General features: G+C 50.9%; 1 protein-coding gene across 1 annotated transcript; it reads left to right on the forward strand.

Annotated features, from left to right (window-relative positions):
• The first annotated feature begins 1,630 nt into the window (after positions 1 to 1,630).
• On the forward strand, positions 1,631 to 4,454 carry ALPI (alkaline phosphatase, intestinal). The gene is made up of 11 exons (XM_077151804.1): positions 1,631 to 1,755; positions 1,839 to 1,955; positions 2,074 to 2,189; positions 2,290 to 2,464; positions 2,545 to 2,717; positions 2,920 to 3,054; positions 3,147 to 3,219; positions 3,343 to 3,477; positions 3,584 to 3,775; positions 3,978 to 4,094; positions 4,180 to 4,454. The coding sequence occupies exons 1-11, from the start codon at positions 1,686 to 1,688 to the stop codon at positions 4,452 to 4,454; spliced, it is 1,578 nt and encodes a 525-aa protein (XP_077007919.1). The 5' UTR covers positions 1,631 to 1,685.
• The last annotated feature ends 10,219 nt before the right edge of the window (positions 4,455 to 14,673 follow it).

The raw sequence follows: 14,673 nt of genomic DNA on the forward strand, positions 1-14,673 counted from the left end.
CCCTCAGCGCCCCTCTCTCCTCCCCTGACACCACCGCCTCCTGCAGCCCCGAAGCCCAGCCCAGCTGCCCTCCTGTGGTGCCCTCCTGCGGCCCTGGCCGAGCCAGCTCATCCTACCCTGTCCCGCTACAACCCGCACCGTCACCTTCTGCTCCTCTGCAAGGGCATCCGACACGCGGAAAGCGCCTGGTCCCCCCTCTAGCCCTTTGCCCTTGAGGTTCTCCGGGCCCTGCGGCTCCACCCAGCACCACCCCCAGGCCCTTCCCCCCAAATCCCTGCCTCCGCCCCCAGTCTTCCCTGGGGGCCGGTACTTGGGAGGAGACTGTGGGAGGTCCATTCTGTATCTTGATCCTCCCTTGCTTCTGGCATTATTTACAGAAAACTGCACCAGGGCTCTGTGTATTATTTCCCCAAACTACCTGTGAACCTACTGTGATCTCAATAAAAAATTCCAATTAAAAAAAAAAAGGAAGAGGCTGCACTGAAAAGGCCTCTGTGACTGGGATTTGATGTTGAGTTCTGAACTTCTCATTTATGGCCTGGTAAAAAGAACCAATTAATTAATTAAGGGCCTGCCCAGAAATTAGTCTCCCCTGACCTTTAACCGAGAATTTCCCTAGCACAGTAAGACAACTGCAGGAGATAGAAGGGGCTGTTAACAGGGGGTGGGGGGGTGGGGGGGGCAAGGAAGGCTTCCTGGAAGAGGTGTTATTTCTGCAAGAGGGGCCCAGGAAAGCTCTGCCTGAGGGGTGGGCCTGTGGGTGCAGCGGGGAAGGAGGCTGGGCAGCAAGATCCCAGGTGCCAAGGAGTCGCCCTGTGTCCTGGGGGTGCCTGGGGCTCAGCCGGGAAGAGGCCAGAGTGGAGAAGCGGGCGGCTGGGGCTGGCTAGGATGGGCAGGGCTTGGGGGGTTGCTTCTGGACCCGGACTGGGGCGGAAACCACCTCGGCAACTTACCAGAAGTTACACCCGTGGGGCGACACACTCCCCTTGGCTCCACCTGCCTGCCACGGGGCCAGTGTTCAGCCTGCACACAAGCTGCTGCCGAGCACCATACGGACCCACGACATGCCACGCTGGCCGGGGCACCACGCCCTGTCCTCCCCAGGCACCCGTGTTCACACTCACTGCCACCACCGGCAGCCCCACCCACTGCCACAGAGAAGGGACCCAGCGCACCCTCCCTCCCACCCTCTGCCCCACCTGCCCGGGCCAGGCTTGGTGAGGAGCCGAGTGGATGGCCAGGCAGGGGGACCACCGCCCCCCGCATGCCCCTTCCCTGCATCTGTGCTCAGGAAGCCACCCCTGAGCCCGGGCGGGGTGCGCTGTAGCCCAGCTCTCTTCAGAGCCGGTGCTCAGGAAAGACTGAATAAGTGAAGTGAGGTGCAGAAGAATGAGGGGGGCTGTCCCCCACCAGTCCAGTGGACAGAGGGGTGGGACGGCCCCCAGCTCCTGGAAGCCACTCCTACCCGGCGGCATCTGGCCCTGCCGGCAGTGCCCCACCCCATCCCCAGTAGGCAGCTGGGGCCTGCCCTGAGGGGGCGGCCCTGCCTTTCTTAAGGACCCCTGCCCCAGGCTGTCTGGGCCACACCCAGGGCAAGGTCAGAATGGCCGCCTGGGGCGTTGAGGGAGAGTCTTTTACAGCCAAGGACGAAGTCCGCTCAGACCGGGTCCCTGCCTCCCACAGCCATGCGGGCGTCCTGGGTGCTGGGGCTGCTGGTGGGCCTGAGGCTGCACCTGGCGCTCGGAGTCATCCCAGGTAACAAGCCCCCCCCAACTCCAGCAGCAGCCCACCCCAGGGCTCCCCCAGGCTGACCAGGACCCCTGCTCTCCCCTGGCCAGCTGAGGAAGAGGACCCAGCCTTCTGGAACCGTCAGGCGGCCGCGGCCCTGAATGCCGCCCGGGAGCTGCAGCCCATCCAGACGGTCGCCAAGAACCTCATCCTGTTCCTGGGGGACGGTGAGTAGGCAAGACCTGCCCGCCCCTCCCCGGCAGCCCTTACCCCCCAGTGCCCAAGGCTGCTGGGACCACTGACCGGCCTTGGGGGCTCGGGCCTGGCGGGGCTCTGCTCTTTCAGGCATGGGGGTGTCCACGGTGACAGCCACTCGGATCCTAAAGGGGCAGCTGAATAACAAGCCGGGGCCTGAGACAGTCCTGGCCATGGACCGCTTCCCGTACGTGGCTCTGTCCAAAGTAAGGGCAGGGGGCAGGGGGGCGCTAGGCACGGGGGGAGGCCCAGGTTAGGGTCTGGGTGCCAGCCCCAGGCCTGAGCTGAGGGCGTCTCTGTCCCCAGACCTACAATGTGGACAGGCAGGTGCCAGACAGCGCGGGCACAGCCACGGCCTACCTGTGCGGGGTCAAGGGCAACTACCAGACCATTGGCCTGAGTGCGGCCGCCCGCGTGAACGAATGCAGAACCGCGCAAGGCAACGAGGTGGCCTCCGTGATGAGCCGGGCCAAGAAAGCAGGTGGGCCGGGGGGCCCGGGCCGGGGGACAGGGGCAGGCCCGAGCTGTCCCCACCTGACCTCCGGCCACCACCACCGCCAGGGAAGTCCGTGGGGCTGGTGACCACCACGCGGGTGCAGCACGCCTCCCCAGCCGGCACCTACGCACACGTGGTGAACCGCAACTGGTACTCAGATGCCGACATGCCCACGGCGGCCATCAACCAGAGCTGCCAGGACATAGCCGTGCAGCTCATCTCCAACATGGACATCGAGGTGCCCACCCGGGCGGGGTGCGGGGCGGGGCGGGCCCTGGCAGGGTCCCTGCAGCGGGGCTGGATGTCGAGGGTGCAGCCTCACACAGGCCATTCCCAATTCCCACGAAGGCCTGGCCGGCGCAGCCCAGGGGCTGTGTGAGGAGGGGGCCCCCAGCGCCAGCCAGGCCCCAGGCCCACCTGCCCTGACCCTGCACCCCCAGGTGATCCTGGGCGGGGGCCGCAAGTACATGTTCCCCACGGGGACTCCCGACCCCGAGTACCCGAGTGATGCGGGGCAGAGCGGACAGAGGCGGGACGGAAGGAACCTGGTGCATGAGTGGCTGGAGAAGAACAAGGTCAGGGGCTCGCCCGGGGCGGCGCGGCGCCGGGCTGCGGGAGAGGCCGGGCCGCAGGGAGGCGCGGGCTGAGGCGGCCTCTGTCCCGCCAGGGCGCCCGGTACGTGTGGAACCGCACGGCGCTCCTTCAGGCCTCCCAGGACACCTCGGTGACACACCTCATGGGTAAGGTCCCGGGCCGCGCCCTCCTTCCCGCGCCACCTGGCGGGGCGCGCCTAACCAGCGGGTACCCCGGGCCGTGCCCCCCACCCCGGCCTGCCAGCCATCCTCAGCCCCTCTGGCCCACAGGCCTCTTCGAGCCGGGGGACACCAAGTATGACCTAAACCGAGACATCTCCCAGGACCCTTCCCTGCTGGAGATGACGGAGGCGGCCCTGCGCCTGCTGAGCAGGAACCCCCGCGGCTTCTACCTCTTCGTGGAGGGTGCGAGGGGAGGGGGTGGTCCAGGCCAAGCAGAGGCGGGGGGTGGGGGGGTGGGGGGTGCTCGGGGCCAGGCATCAGGCAGCTCCCCGCGCCGGCCGTCCCCCAGGGGGCCGCATCGACCACGGTCACCACGACGGCAAGGCCCGCATGGCGCTGACCGAGGCCGTCATGCTCGACGCCACCATCGAGAGGGCGGGCCAGCTCACCAGCGAGGAGGACACGCTGACCCTCGTCACCGCCGACCACTCCCACGTCTTCACCTTCGGCGGCTACACGACCAGGGGCAGCCCCATCTTCGGTAGGCCCCGGGACAGGGCCGTGGGGGGCTGCGCTCTGGCGGATGGTGCGGCAGAGCTGCCCGCGCCTCGGTTTCCCCGTCTGCCGGATGGGCGTGGGCAGCGCAGCAGCCTTGTGTAGGGGCCCTGGGGGGGGGCCAAGGGCCCTGCGCGTGGCCCTCGGGAGAGGCGGTGGCGTCATGGGGCCCGGACCCCCTCCGGCAGGGCTGGCCTCGGGAATGGCGGCCGACAGCAAGGCCTACACCTCCATCCTCTACGGCAACGGCCCGGGCTTCAAGCTCGCCAACGGCAGCCGGGCGGACGTGAACAGCAGCCAGATCGGTGAGGGCCGCGGGAGGCGGGGAGGCCCGGGGGGTTGGACGCCCGGCGGGGTCGGCCGCGCGCCCTGACGCCCCCGCCGGCGCAGAGGACCCGGGCTACCGGCAGCAGGCGGCCGTGCCCCTGTCGAGCGAGACCCACGGCGGCGAGGACGTGGCGGTGCTGGCGCGCGGCCCGCAGGCGCACCTGGTGCACGGCGTGCAGGAGCAGACCTTCGTGGCGCACGTCATGGCCTTCGCCGCCTGCCTCGAGCCCTACGAGGCCTGCGGGCTGACCCCCACCGGCGCCGCCCCCCGCGCCCACCCCCCGGCGCTGCTGCTGCTGCTGCCGCCGCTGCTGCTGGCGGCCCTCGCCCCCCGCTGAGCGCCCGGGCCCCACGCCCGGGGTCTGCCTAAACCCTCACCTGGGGCCGCCACCTCCCGGGCTGCTTTCTAACCCACCCCGCGGGCAATAAAGGAGCCTGAGGCCGCGTGCGCCTCCGCGGCGGGGCAGCACCCAGGCACAGCGCGTGACTTTGAAGTTTTTCCGACTTCCTTCCCTCGCCGAGGGGCCCCCCGGGTGCTCCCCGGACTCCACCGTCCCCTCCCGCGGCAGCCCCTGCAGCCCAGACCCCGAGGCGACTCGGATTCCCTCTCTCCCGGGCACGGTCCCGGAGTGGCCCCTTTCCCAGCTAGGGCCGGCAGTTTTCTGGGCTTCGGATCGGCACTGTCCCCACCACCCCTGCGACGGCGGGCAGGGACGGTGCTCGCGGAAAAGGCGGCCGGGCCTGTGGTCCCCAGGGCGGGCCTGGGCATGAAGTCCACCACTACGGCTCGCCGCCCCGTCACACTCTTGCCCAAAGTCTCTCAGTTCAGCCTTAGACTGGGCGCCCCCCACCGGCCACTGCAGACGGAAGGCTCCAGTCCGAGTCACCACTGCCAGGCGTTTGGGACAGGGCAGGCGACACCAGCCTCTACCGGCCATCCTCATCTGCTTTCCACCCTGTGAGAGCTGTGTGAAGCCTGGCCAACCCCACACCCCTCCCTCCCCGCTCCCGCCCTTCTGAGCGCTCCCTTAGTTGGGTAAGACCATCGTGCCCTTTCACAACCTCTATGTCCCCCGATGGCACTCCTGGTGGCCACTTCTTGGCCTGTCTTTCCCACCCAGGGTCACAGTGACCTGAACTGAGGCCTGCTCTCTCCTGGACTGGGCTGCAGCTACCACCTCCCCTGGCTGGCTAAGCTTAGTGTTGGTGCAGGGGTGCCTCTGCAGCCAGCACCCAGTCACCCATGTAGCTGACCCCTCAGTGTCCATCCCAGGCTGGGGGAGCCAAGTCCTCCACCAGGTCGAGGAGCTGGGCACATATCTATGAACAAGTATTGATAAGTTCTAGGAAGAAAGATCATTAGAGTGCGTGGGAAAAGGCGAGCCGCCTGAGAGGGCTCAAGAGCTCTCAGGCAGAAGGCAGAACCGTGCAAGGGCCCTGAGGCAGCAACCAGCAAGTGCTATTTAAGCCAGTGGCTGGATCGGAGTGAGGGTGTGGGAGGAAGAGTCCAGGACCTGGAATTTAGACCTAACCAGAATGGGTGTGATTAAAAGGCTTTGACATGACTTGACTTTTGGAAAATATCACTACTGTGGAGAAAAGGATCTTTTGGGGGGCGCAGTGGACTGGAAGTTGGGAGCTGAAGAGAGGAGGTTCAGACTCTAAACATTTCTGGCCATGCCTCCACCCAGAAAATATTCTGGAGCCTCCTCCCCCCCCCAAAAAAAATCTATCTTATTGAGTATATAGCATGCCCCAAAGGAAACATGTAGAAGGGTTAGGTTATGGTATAATAAACCATAGTTTTCAATGCATTGTACAAAATCACAAATTTATACATTTACAAAGGTACAAAAATTTGACTCACTAGAGATATTAATATACACTAGTTATTAAATCTTATTTGCTAAAAATTCTGTTTAACACTGTAAAATATCAATTTGAAGGTCTGACTTGTAGTTTATTTCAATTCTTAGTTTCGGTGGTTGTCACAAAAATATGGAAGTTAAATGGAAGAAGCCATTGTTCACTGGGCTTACTAAATTTTTTTTTTACGTATTTTATTGTGAAATATAACACACAAAAACAAGTGTGAAGTACATTGTAACAAGTAGTCGTAGAACAGATTTCAAAGTTTGGTATGCATTACAGTTCCACAATTCCAGGTTTTTCCTCCAGCTGCTCCAACACACTAGAGACTACAAGAAATATCAATATAATGATTCAGTATCATACTCCTTTGTCAAGTCCTATCTTTGTTCTAACTCCTCCTCCTTTGATCCTTCTCCCAATCTTTAGGGGTATTTGGGCTATGCCCACTTTTTCATGTTGAAAAGGAATGTTGACAGTATGGGATAGGGGGATGGAACTAGTTGATGTTCTGGAGAAACTGCTCCCTCTGGGTTTCAGGACTTATCTGGAACCCATCTGGAGGTTGTAGGTTTCTGGAAAGTAATCTTAGTGCCTGGAACCTTTGTAAAATCTCAGATAGAGCCTTAGGTGTTCTTTAGAGTTAACAGAAATGGTGTTGGTTGGGGTTTGGCAAACCCTGGTCATTAGCAATATCTAGCTGAAGCCAGAAGACCAGCCTCCAGATTAGCCTCTCCACTCTTAGCCGCTGATACCTTGTTTTGTTACATTTTTCCCCCTTTTGGTCAGGAAGGCGTTGACCCCACAGTGCCAGGGCCAGGTTCATCCCTGGAAGCTGTGGCCCACGTTGCCAGGGGGACTCTCACCCCTGAATGTCATGTCCCATGTAGTGGGGAGGGTAGTGACTTTCCTTGCAGGGTTGGACTAGAGGCCACATCTGAGCAATGAGAGGTTTATTCTCCACTACAGAGATAGGTTTCACAAGAGCAAGCCTCTAGATCAAGGGCTTGGCCTATTGACTTGGGAGTCTTTGTTGTTTGAGACATTATCAGGGTTTCCCCACTGGGAAAGTTTAATAGTTCATTATTTTTTCTCCAGTCCCTTAAGGGACTTTGCCAGTACTTTTTTTTTTACTTTTTTGTTTTCTGCCCAAATTACTCTGGGATATACAAGCCAAGATCTCATTCCCTATTCAAGATTCCATGTAATTATGGTGTTCAAATAAACTGACCATACAAATCAAGTTAGATATTGTGCTACCAAAAATATAAATTTTGCACCAAACAAGCATCTCTTCTTTTGATATCACACAGAAGTTGAAGTTTTAAAATAGAGACCTTTACCCTGTGGTCTGATTTACCTTAGTCCTATCCAGATCAACTTCATATCTAGTCAAAGTCTTTAACAGTTCCTGTTGGGTAGTGCTGACTTTCATAGCTTCCGGGCTCTAAGTCTGAGTCTCAGGTGTCACAAATACCCAAAGCTCCAGGGAACGACCAGGTTATACACAAATAGCTCAGCATCTCAGACTTTAGAAATAACAGAATTTCGGAATAGATGGCACTGCTGTTAAGAGCTTACAATCTAGGAACCTTTGCAACAGGCCTTAACTGATAACCAATGCTCTCGAATTTAATTTTCAGGATTTGTATATTATCGTTACTGCATATGAGTGAGGCATGATAATATTTGTCTTTTTTTTTGTTCCCCCTATTATTTATTTTTATTCCATATGTTCCTCTCATCTGTTGACAAGGTAGATAAAAGGAGCATTAGACACAAGGTTTTCACAATCACACAGTCACATTGTGAAAGCTATATCATTATACAATCATCATCAAGAAACATGGCTACTGGAACACAGCTCTACATTTTCAGGGAGTTCCCTCCAGTCTCTTCATTACATCTTGGATAACAAGGTGATATCTACTTAATGCATAAGAATAACCTCCAGGATAACCTCTCGACTCTGTTTGGAATCTCTCAGCCATTGACACTTCGTCTCATCTCACTCTTCCCCCTTTTGGTCAAGAAGGTTTTTTCAATCCATTGATGCTGGGCCTCAGCTCATTCTAGAGTTTTTCTCAATCCCTTGATGCTGAATCTCAGCTCATTCTGGGATTTCTGTCCCACGCTGCCAGGAAGATCCACACCCCTGGTAGTCATGTCCCACGTAGACAGGGGGACGGTGGTGAGTCTGCTTGCTGTGTGGCTGGAGAAAGAGGCCACATCTGAGCAACAAAAGAGGTTCTCTTGGGCGTGACTCTTAGGTTTAATTTTAAGTAGGCTTAACCCCCTGTGGGATTAAGTTTCATATGAACAAACCCCAAGATTGGGGGCTCAGCCTATAGCTTTGGTTGTCCACACTGCTTGTGAGAATATCAAGAATTCAACTTGGGGATGTTGAGTTTTCCCCCGTTCTCACCATTCCCCAAAGGGGACTTTGCAAATACTTTTCCACTCACTGATCAAATCACTCTGGGATTCATCAGGGCATCACCTGGACAAACCAACAAAATCTCATGTCCTATACAAAGTTCCATGTACTTAAGGTGTGCAATCAACTATCTACATAAGTTATATTAGGAGATGCACTAGTCAAAGTATAGATTTGTACCAAATAAACATTTTTTGCTTTAGTCTCACACATTAGTTGAAATTTTTAAATATTAAGTACCATCTATTTTCAGCACACTACAGTAATGACATTCTTTTGTTCTTCCTCAGGCAAAAACATTTTTTAAATTTGTACATTTAGTCACTATCATTATACACTCTAGGCATTCCTAGATTACACCATCTTAATCTTTATTGTCTGTCTTTCTTTGTGATTTCATTTATGCCCCAGCCCTCCTCCCTCTATCATTCTCATATGCAGCTTCATTCAGTGTTTTAACATAATTGTATTACAGTTAGGTAATTTCTATCTCCTATTCTATCTCCTGATGGTCTCTGTTACCAAGGAAATATTCCAAGTTTATTCACTAATGTCAGTTCATATCAGTGAGACCATACAGTATTTGTCCTTTTGTTTCTGGCTAATCACACTCAGCATAATGTCCTTAAGGTTCATTCATGTTGTTACATACTTCATAACTTTATTCTGTCTTACAGCTGCATAATATTCCATCTTATGTAAATGTCACAGTTTGTTTAGCCGACTGTCTGTTGATGGACATTTTGGCTGTTTCCATCTCTTGGTAATTGTTAATAATGCTGCTGTAAACATTGGTGTGTAAATGTCCATTTGTGTCCTTGGCCTTGTGTCCTTTGAGTAGAGACAGCATATAGATGGGTCCTGTTTTTTAATCCATTCTGCCAGACTATGTCTTTTGATTGGAGAGTTTAATCCATTACCATTCAGTGTTATTACTGCATGGGTAGTGCTTTCTTCCACTATTTTGCCTTCTGGATTTTATATGTCACATCTAATTTTCCTTCTTTTTACCTTTACTCATAGTCTTCCTTTCTACACTCTTCTCCACACCTCTCTCTTCTGTCTTCGTATCTGTCTCTAGTGTTCCCTTTAGTATTTCTTGCAGAGCTGGTCTCTTGGTCACATTCTCTCAGTGATTTTTTGTCTGAAAATGTTTTAATTTCTCCCTCATTTTTGAAGGACAGTGTTGCTGGATATAGAATTCTTGGTTGGCAGTTTTTCTCTATTAATAATTTAAATATATTATCCCACTGTCTTCTCGCCTCCATGGTTTCTGCTGAGAGATCTGCGCATAGCCTTATTGGGCTTCTCTTGTATGTGAGGGATTGCTTTTCTCTTGCTGCTTTCAAGATCCTCTCTTTCTCTTTGACCTCTGACATTCTGATTAGGAAATGTCTAGGAGTATGTCTATTTGGATCTATTCTTTTTGGGGTATGCTGCACTTCTTGGATCTGTAATTTTAAGTCTTTCATAAGAGTTGGGAAATTTTCAGTGATAATTTCCTCCGTTAGTTTTTCTCCTCCTTTTCCCTTCTCTTCTCCTTCTGGGACACCCCCAACACGTATAATCATGCGCTTCATATTGTCTTTCAATTTCTTGAGTCCCTGCTCATATTTTTCCATTTTTTTCCTATAGTTTCTGTTTCTTGTCAGATTTCAGATGTTCTGTCCTCCAGTTCAGAAATCCTATGTTCTGTCTCTCGAAATCTACCATTGTAGGTTTCCATTGTTTTTTTCATCTCTTCTACTGTGTCTTTCATTCCCATAAGTTCTGTGATTTGTTTTTTCAGACTTTCAGTTTCTTCTTTTTGTTCTTTCCTTGCCTTCTTTATATCGTCCCTCAATTCATTGATTTGGTTTTTGATGAGGTTTTCCATGTCTGTTCGTACATTCTGAATTAATTGTTTCAGCTCCTGTATGTCATTTGAATTGTTGGTTTGTCCCTTTGACCGGGCCATTTCTTCAATTTTCCTAGTGTGATTTGTTATTTTTTGGCGTCTAGGCATTTAATTACCTTAATTAGTTTTTTTCTGGAGATTGCTTTCACTTCTTTTATCTAGGGTTTTCTTGCTGGATGAATGTGTTGTCTGTCTGTTCTTTGACATTCCGTTCAGCTTTATCTGGACCTTTAGCTTAAGTTTTGTTTAACAGAGGAGAATTTTTCAGTTCTTGTTTTCTTGTTTCTTGCCCTGCTTGTGTGGTGCCTTTCCCCCACACGCACTTAGGAGGGTCTACTTAGGTATTATAGACCCCAGCCAGATTTTCCCAGACCAAACTGGCCTCCTATCAGGAGGAAAGAGTCACCTGCGTTGGTTTTCCCTGAGGGTGTGACCCAGCAAGTTGAAAGACTTTCCTGTGAAGTCTCTGGACTCTGTTTTTCTTATCCTGCCCAGTAGGTGGCGCTTGTCTGCCTGCAGGTCCCACCAGCATAAGATGATGTGGTACCTTTAACTTTGGCAGACTCTCCCTGCTGGGGGCATGGTGGAGACAGAGGAGAGGTTGTAGGCTGGTTTTAATGGCTTCAAATTACCAAGCCCTGGTGTCTGAATTCCTTGATGGAGGAATTCCACCTGGGTGGGGCTTCACCCCTCCCCTGGGGAAGGCACAAACTCCAGATAAGCCCCCCAAAGAGCTCACTTCTGCCTATGCCTAGGGCAGTTGCAGCCTGAAAAGGCCTGCCACTGTATCCAGAGGCAGTCAAGCCTTTGTAGATACACAGCCACAAAAACCTCTGTTTCCTTCTTTTTTGTTTCCCCCCTTTTTCTGTCAGTCCTGCCCCCTTGGCACCAGGGCAAAAATGAGCAACCTCCACTTTGATCAGGTTCACCTAAGCTGGGGGCCTATTTTTAGTAGTCAGAATTTGTTAATTAGTTCCCCAATTGGCGTTTGATTGTGCCCAGTCCCTGCTGCTGGTAAAGTCCTTTCCTTTCCCCTCTGGGAAGCGGCCTGTCGGGGAGGGGTGCTGGCCACTGCAGCTTTGGGAACTCACGATTCTGGGGGGTGCTCGCAGCCGGTCCGGCTGGTCCGGACTGGGGTACGCTGTATGTCCGGTCACTATCGTGGCTCCGGGAGCTGTTCTGTACTGTTTCTGGTTATTTAGTAGTTGTTCTGGAGGACGAACTAAAATGCGCACATTGTTAAGCTGCCATCTTGACCCCATATTTGTCTTTTTGTTTCTGACATTTCATTCAACATACTGTCCTCAAGGTTCGTTCACCTAGTTGCATCCTCACACCCCCAATTATTTACCCCTATCTTATCCATCCTTAAATCCCATCCCTCAATTACCCAAAAGCTTTTGTTAAAATCCAGCTTTTAAACTTCTGTCTTGACTGTTATCGTTTGGTCCTGCAAATCTCTGGGTAGGTGTTTATGTTCTGTAAATGGGTTCCAAACCCAAGGAAACTCTACATTTGAAAGTTTTTAAATTAGCTTATTCTGGAATTAGTGTGATGATTGCACAATCTTGTGAATATGCTAAAACCCACACTATTGTACATTTAAAAGGGTGAGTTTTATGGTGTGTGAATTATATGGACATAATGAAAACAGTGGACAGTTTCTGCTTCCTAGTTTTAAATGTGCCGATGTGAGGGTTTTATCATTTAAAGGTTCAAAATTTTGGCCACAAAATCACACATCAGTGGAAAGATTTCTGAACATCTGTTTTCAAAATTGCTCTCTCCTTAGCATGAGTTTTCATTCAAAAAGTTATCTCCTTTGTCGTTGTTGTTGTTGTTTGTTAATTTTTTGTTTGTTATTTTTTTATCTCATTTGTTTTTAAAAGATATCTTTACCTTGAAGAGGCCGATGCAGGGAAAGTGAAGTGATTTATTCTTAATGTTTATTGTGGTAACATACATGCAACACAAAATTTCCCATTTGAACCACTTTCATGTCTAGAATTCAGTGACAGTAATCGCATTCACAATATTATGCAACCATCACCATCCTTTACCAAACTCTCCCATCACCCCAAACAGGAACTCTGTGCCCATAAGGCAGTAACCCCCCATTCCCACCCATGCCAGCCCCTGGTAACCTCTAATCTGCTCTCTGTCGCTATGAATGAATTTGCCTATTCTAGGTCATGTAAGTGAAATCGTACATTTGTCTTTTTGTGTCTGGCTTCTTTCACTCAAGATGTCACATATATCAGAGCTTTTTATGACTGATTACTGTTCCATGATATGGATATACCACATTTGTTTATCTCATGTCAGCGGACACTTGAGTGCCTTCCACCTTTTGGCTATTGTGAAAATGGTGCTGTGAACACTGGTGTGCAATGATCTGTTCTTGTCTCTGTTTTCAATCCTTTGAAATTGCCGGGCCATAGGTAGTTATGTTTAACTTTCTAAGGAACCACAAAGCTGTCTTCCACAGTGGTTGCCCCAGTTCACATTCCCGCCAGCAATGTACGAGGGTTCTAGTTTCTCCACATCTTCACCAGCACTTGTTTTCCTTTTTTTTTTTTTTTTTTTTTAATATCAGCCATTTTAGTGAGTGTGACGTGGTATCTCACTGTGGTTTTGATTTGCATTTCCCTAAGGGCTAATGGTTTGGGATCTCTTTTCAGGTGTGCCTGGCTATTTGCATATCTTTGCAGAAATGTCTACGTCCTTTGCCCATTTTAAAAATAAATTGGATTGTCTGTCTTTTTGTTGAGTTGTAGAAGTTTGTATACATTCTTATTAACCCCTTATTGGATTTATGATTTCCAAATATTCTCTCCCATTCTGTTGATTATCTTTTCACTCTCTTGATAAGGTCCTTTGGTTCACAAAAATTCCTAATTTTGATGAGGCGCAAATTATCTGTATTTTCTTTGGTTGCTCATGCTTTGGGGTCATATCTAAGAACCAACAAATTACCTAATACAAGTTCTAACGTTTTTAACCTATGTTTTCTTCTAAGAGTTTTTTGGTTTTGCTCTTATATTTAGGTCCTTGGTCCATCTTAAGTTAATTTTTTGTAAATGGTGTGAGGTAGGGGTCCATCTTCATTCTTTTGCATATGGACGACCAGTTTGCCCAGTACCATTTGTTAAAGAGGCTCTTCTTTCTCCATCATGTGCACTTGGCACCCTTGTCGAAAATCAGTTGGCTGTGGATATGTAGGTGCATTTATTTCTTTTGAGCTTTTTACTGGGTACCTATGACTGACAGCTCTTGTCGCCTCAGAAAACGTCAGCAGACTAACTATAATGTACAAACTTGGCAAAGTGAAGGCGAGAACATGGGTTATCAGGGTAGGACCTATTGTACAGGGTCCCAGATTGTACGCTCTTACAGCAGTCACATATGTTTAGGAGATGGAACTGTTATTTCTAAATTCTGAGATATTGAGCTGTTTGTATAGAACCTGGTTGTTCCCAGAAACTTCAGGTATTTATATGACACCTGAAACTCAGCGAGAGCTCTGAAGCTATGAAAGTCAGCAGGACTCCATACAGGAGCTGTTTAAAAAATTGAAAAAATGACCAGACTTCAGCTAGAAATATGAATGAGGCTGATCTGGATAGGACTAAGGTAAATCAGAATACAGGGTAAAGATGATATGGTCCATATTTTAAAACTTCAACTTCTATGTGAGACCAAAGGGAGAGATGTTTATTTGGTGAAAATTTTATGTTTTGGGTAGTGCGTTACCTAATTTAACTTGTATGGTCAGTTTAATTTAACACCATAAGTACATGGAATCTTGAACAAGGCGTGAGGTCTTGTTGCTGTCCAGGCTAGTGTGATGCCCCAATATATCCGAAAGTAATGTGGGCAGTGAATAAAAAAGTATTTGCAAAGTCCCATTGGGGGTCTGGGGAAAATAACGGAAATATTAAACTTCCCCTTTTGGAGAATTTCTTATATTTTCACAAGCAGTGGGGACCACCAAATCAAATAGGCTGAGCCCTCAATCTTGGGGTTTGCCCCTGTTGTGGTTAGGGACATGTGCCAACTTGGCCGAGTTGTGGTAGCTGTTTATCTGATTGGGCAAGTACTGGCCTGTCTGTTGCAATGAGGACATTTCATAGGATTAGGTCATGATCACGTCAGCTACATCCACAGCTGATTCCATTTGTAATCAGCCAAAGGGGACTGTCTTCTACAATTAGTGATGTTAAATCTAATCACAGGAAGCCTTTTAAGGAGGACTCGGAGGAGACAGGCCCCATTCCTGCTTCGGCTGGTGAGCCTCTCCTGTGGAGTTCATCCAGACCCTCCATCGGAGTCATCGGCTTCACAGCCTGCCCTG

Source organism: Tamandua tetradactyla, chromosome 3 (genome assembly GCF_023851605.1).
Source record: "Tamandua tetradactyla isolate mTamTet1 chromosome 3, mTamTet1.pri, whole genome shotgun sequence".
Taxonomy (NCBI): Eukaryota; Metazoa; Chordata; class Mammalia; order Pilosa; family Myrmecophagidae; genus Tamandua; species Tamandua tetradactyla.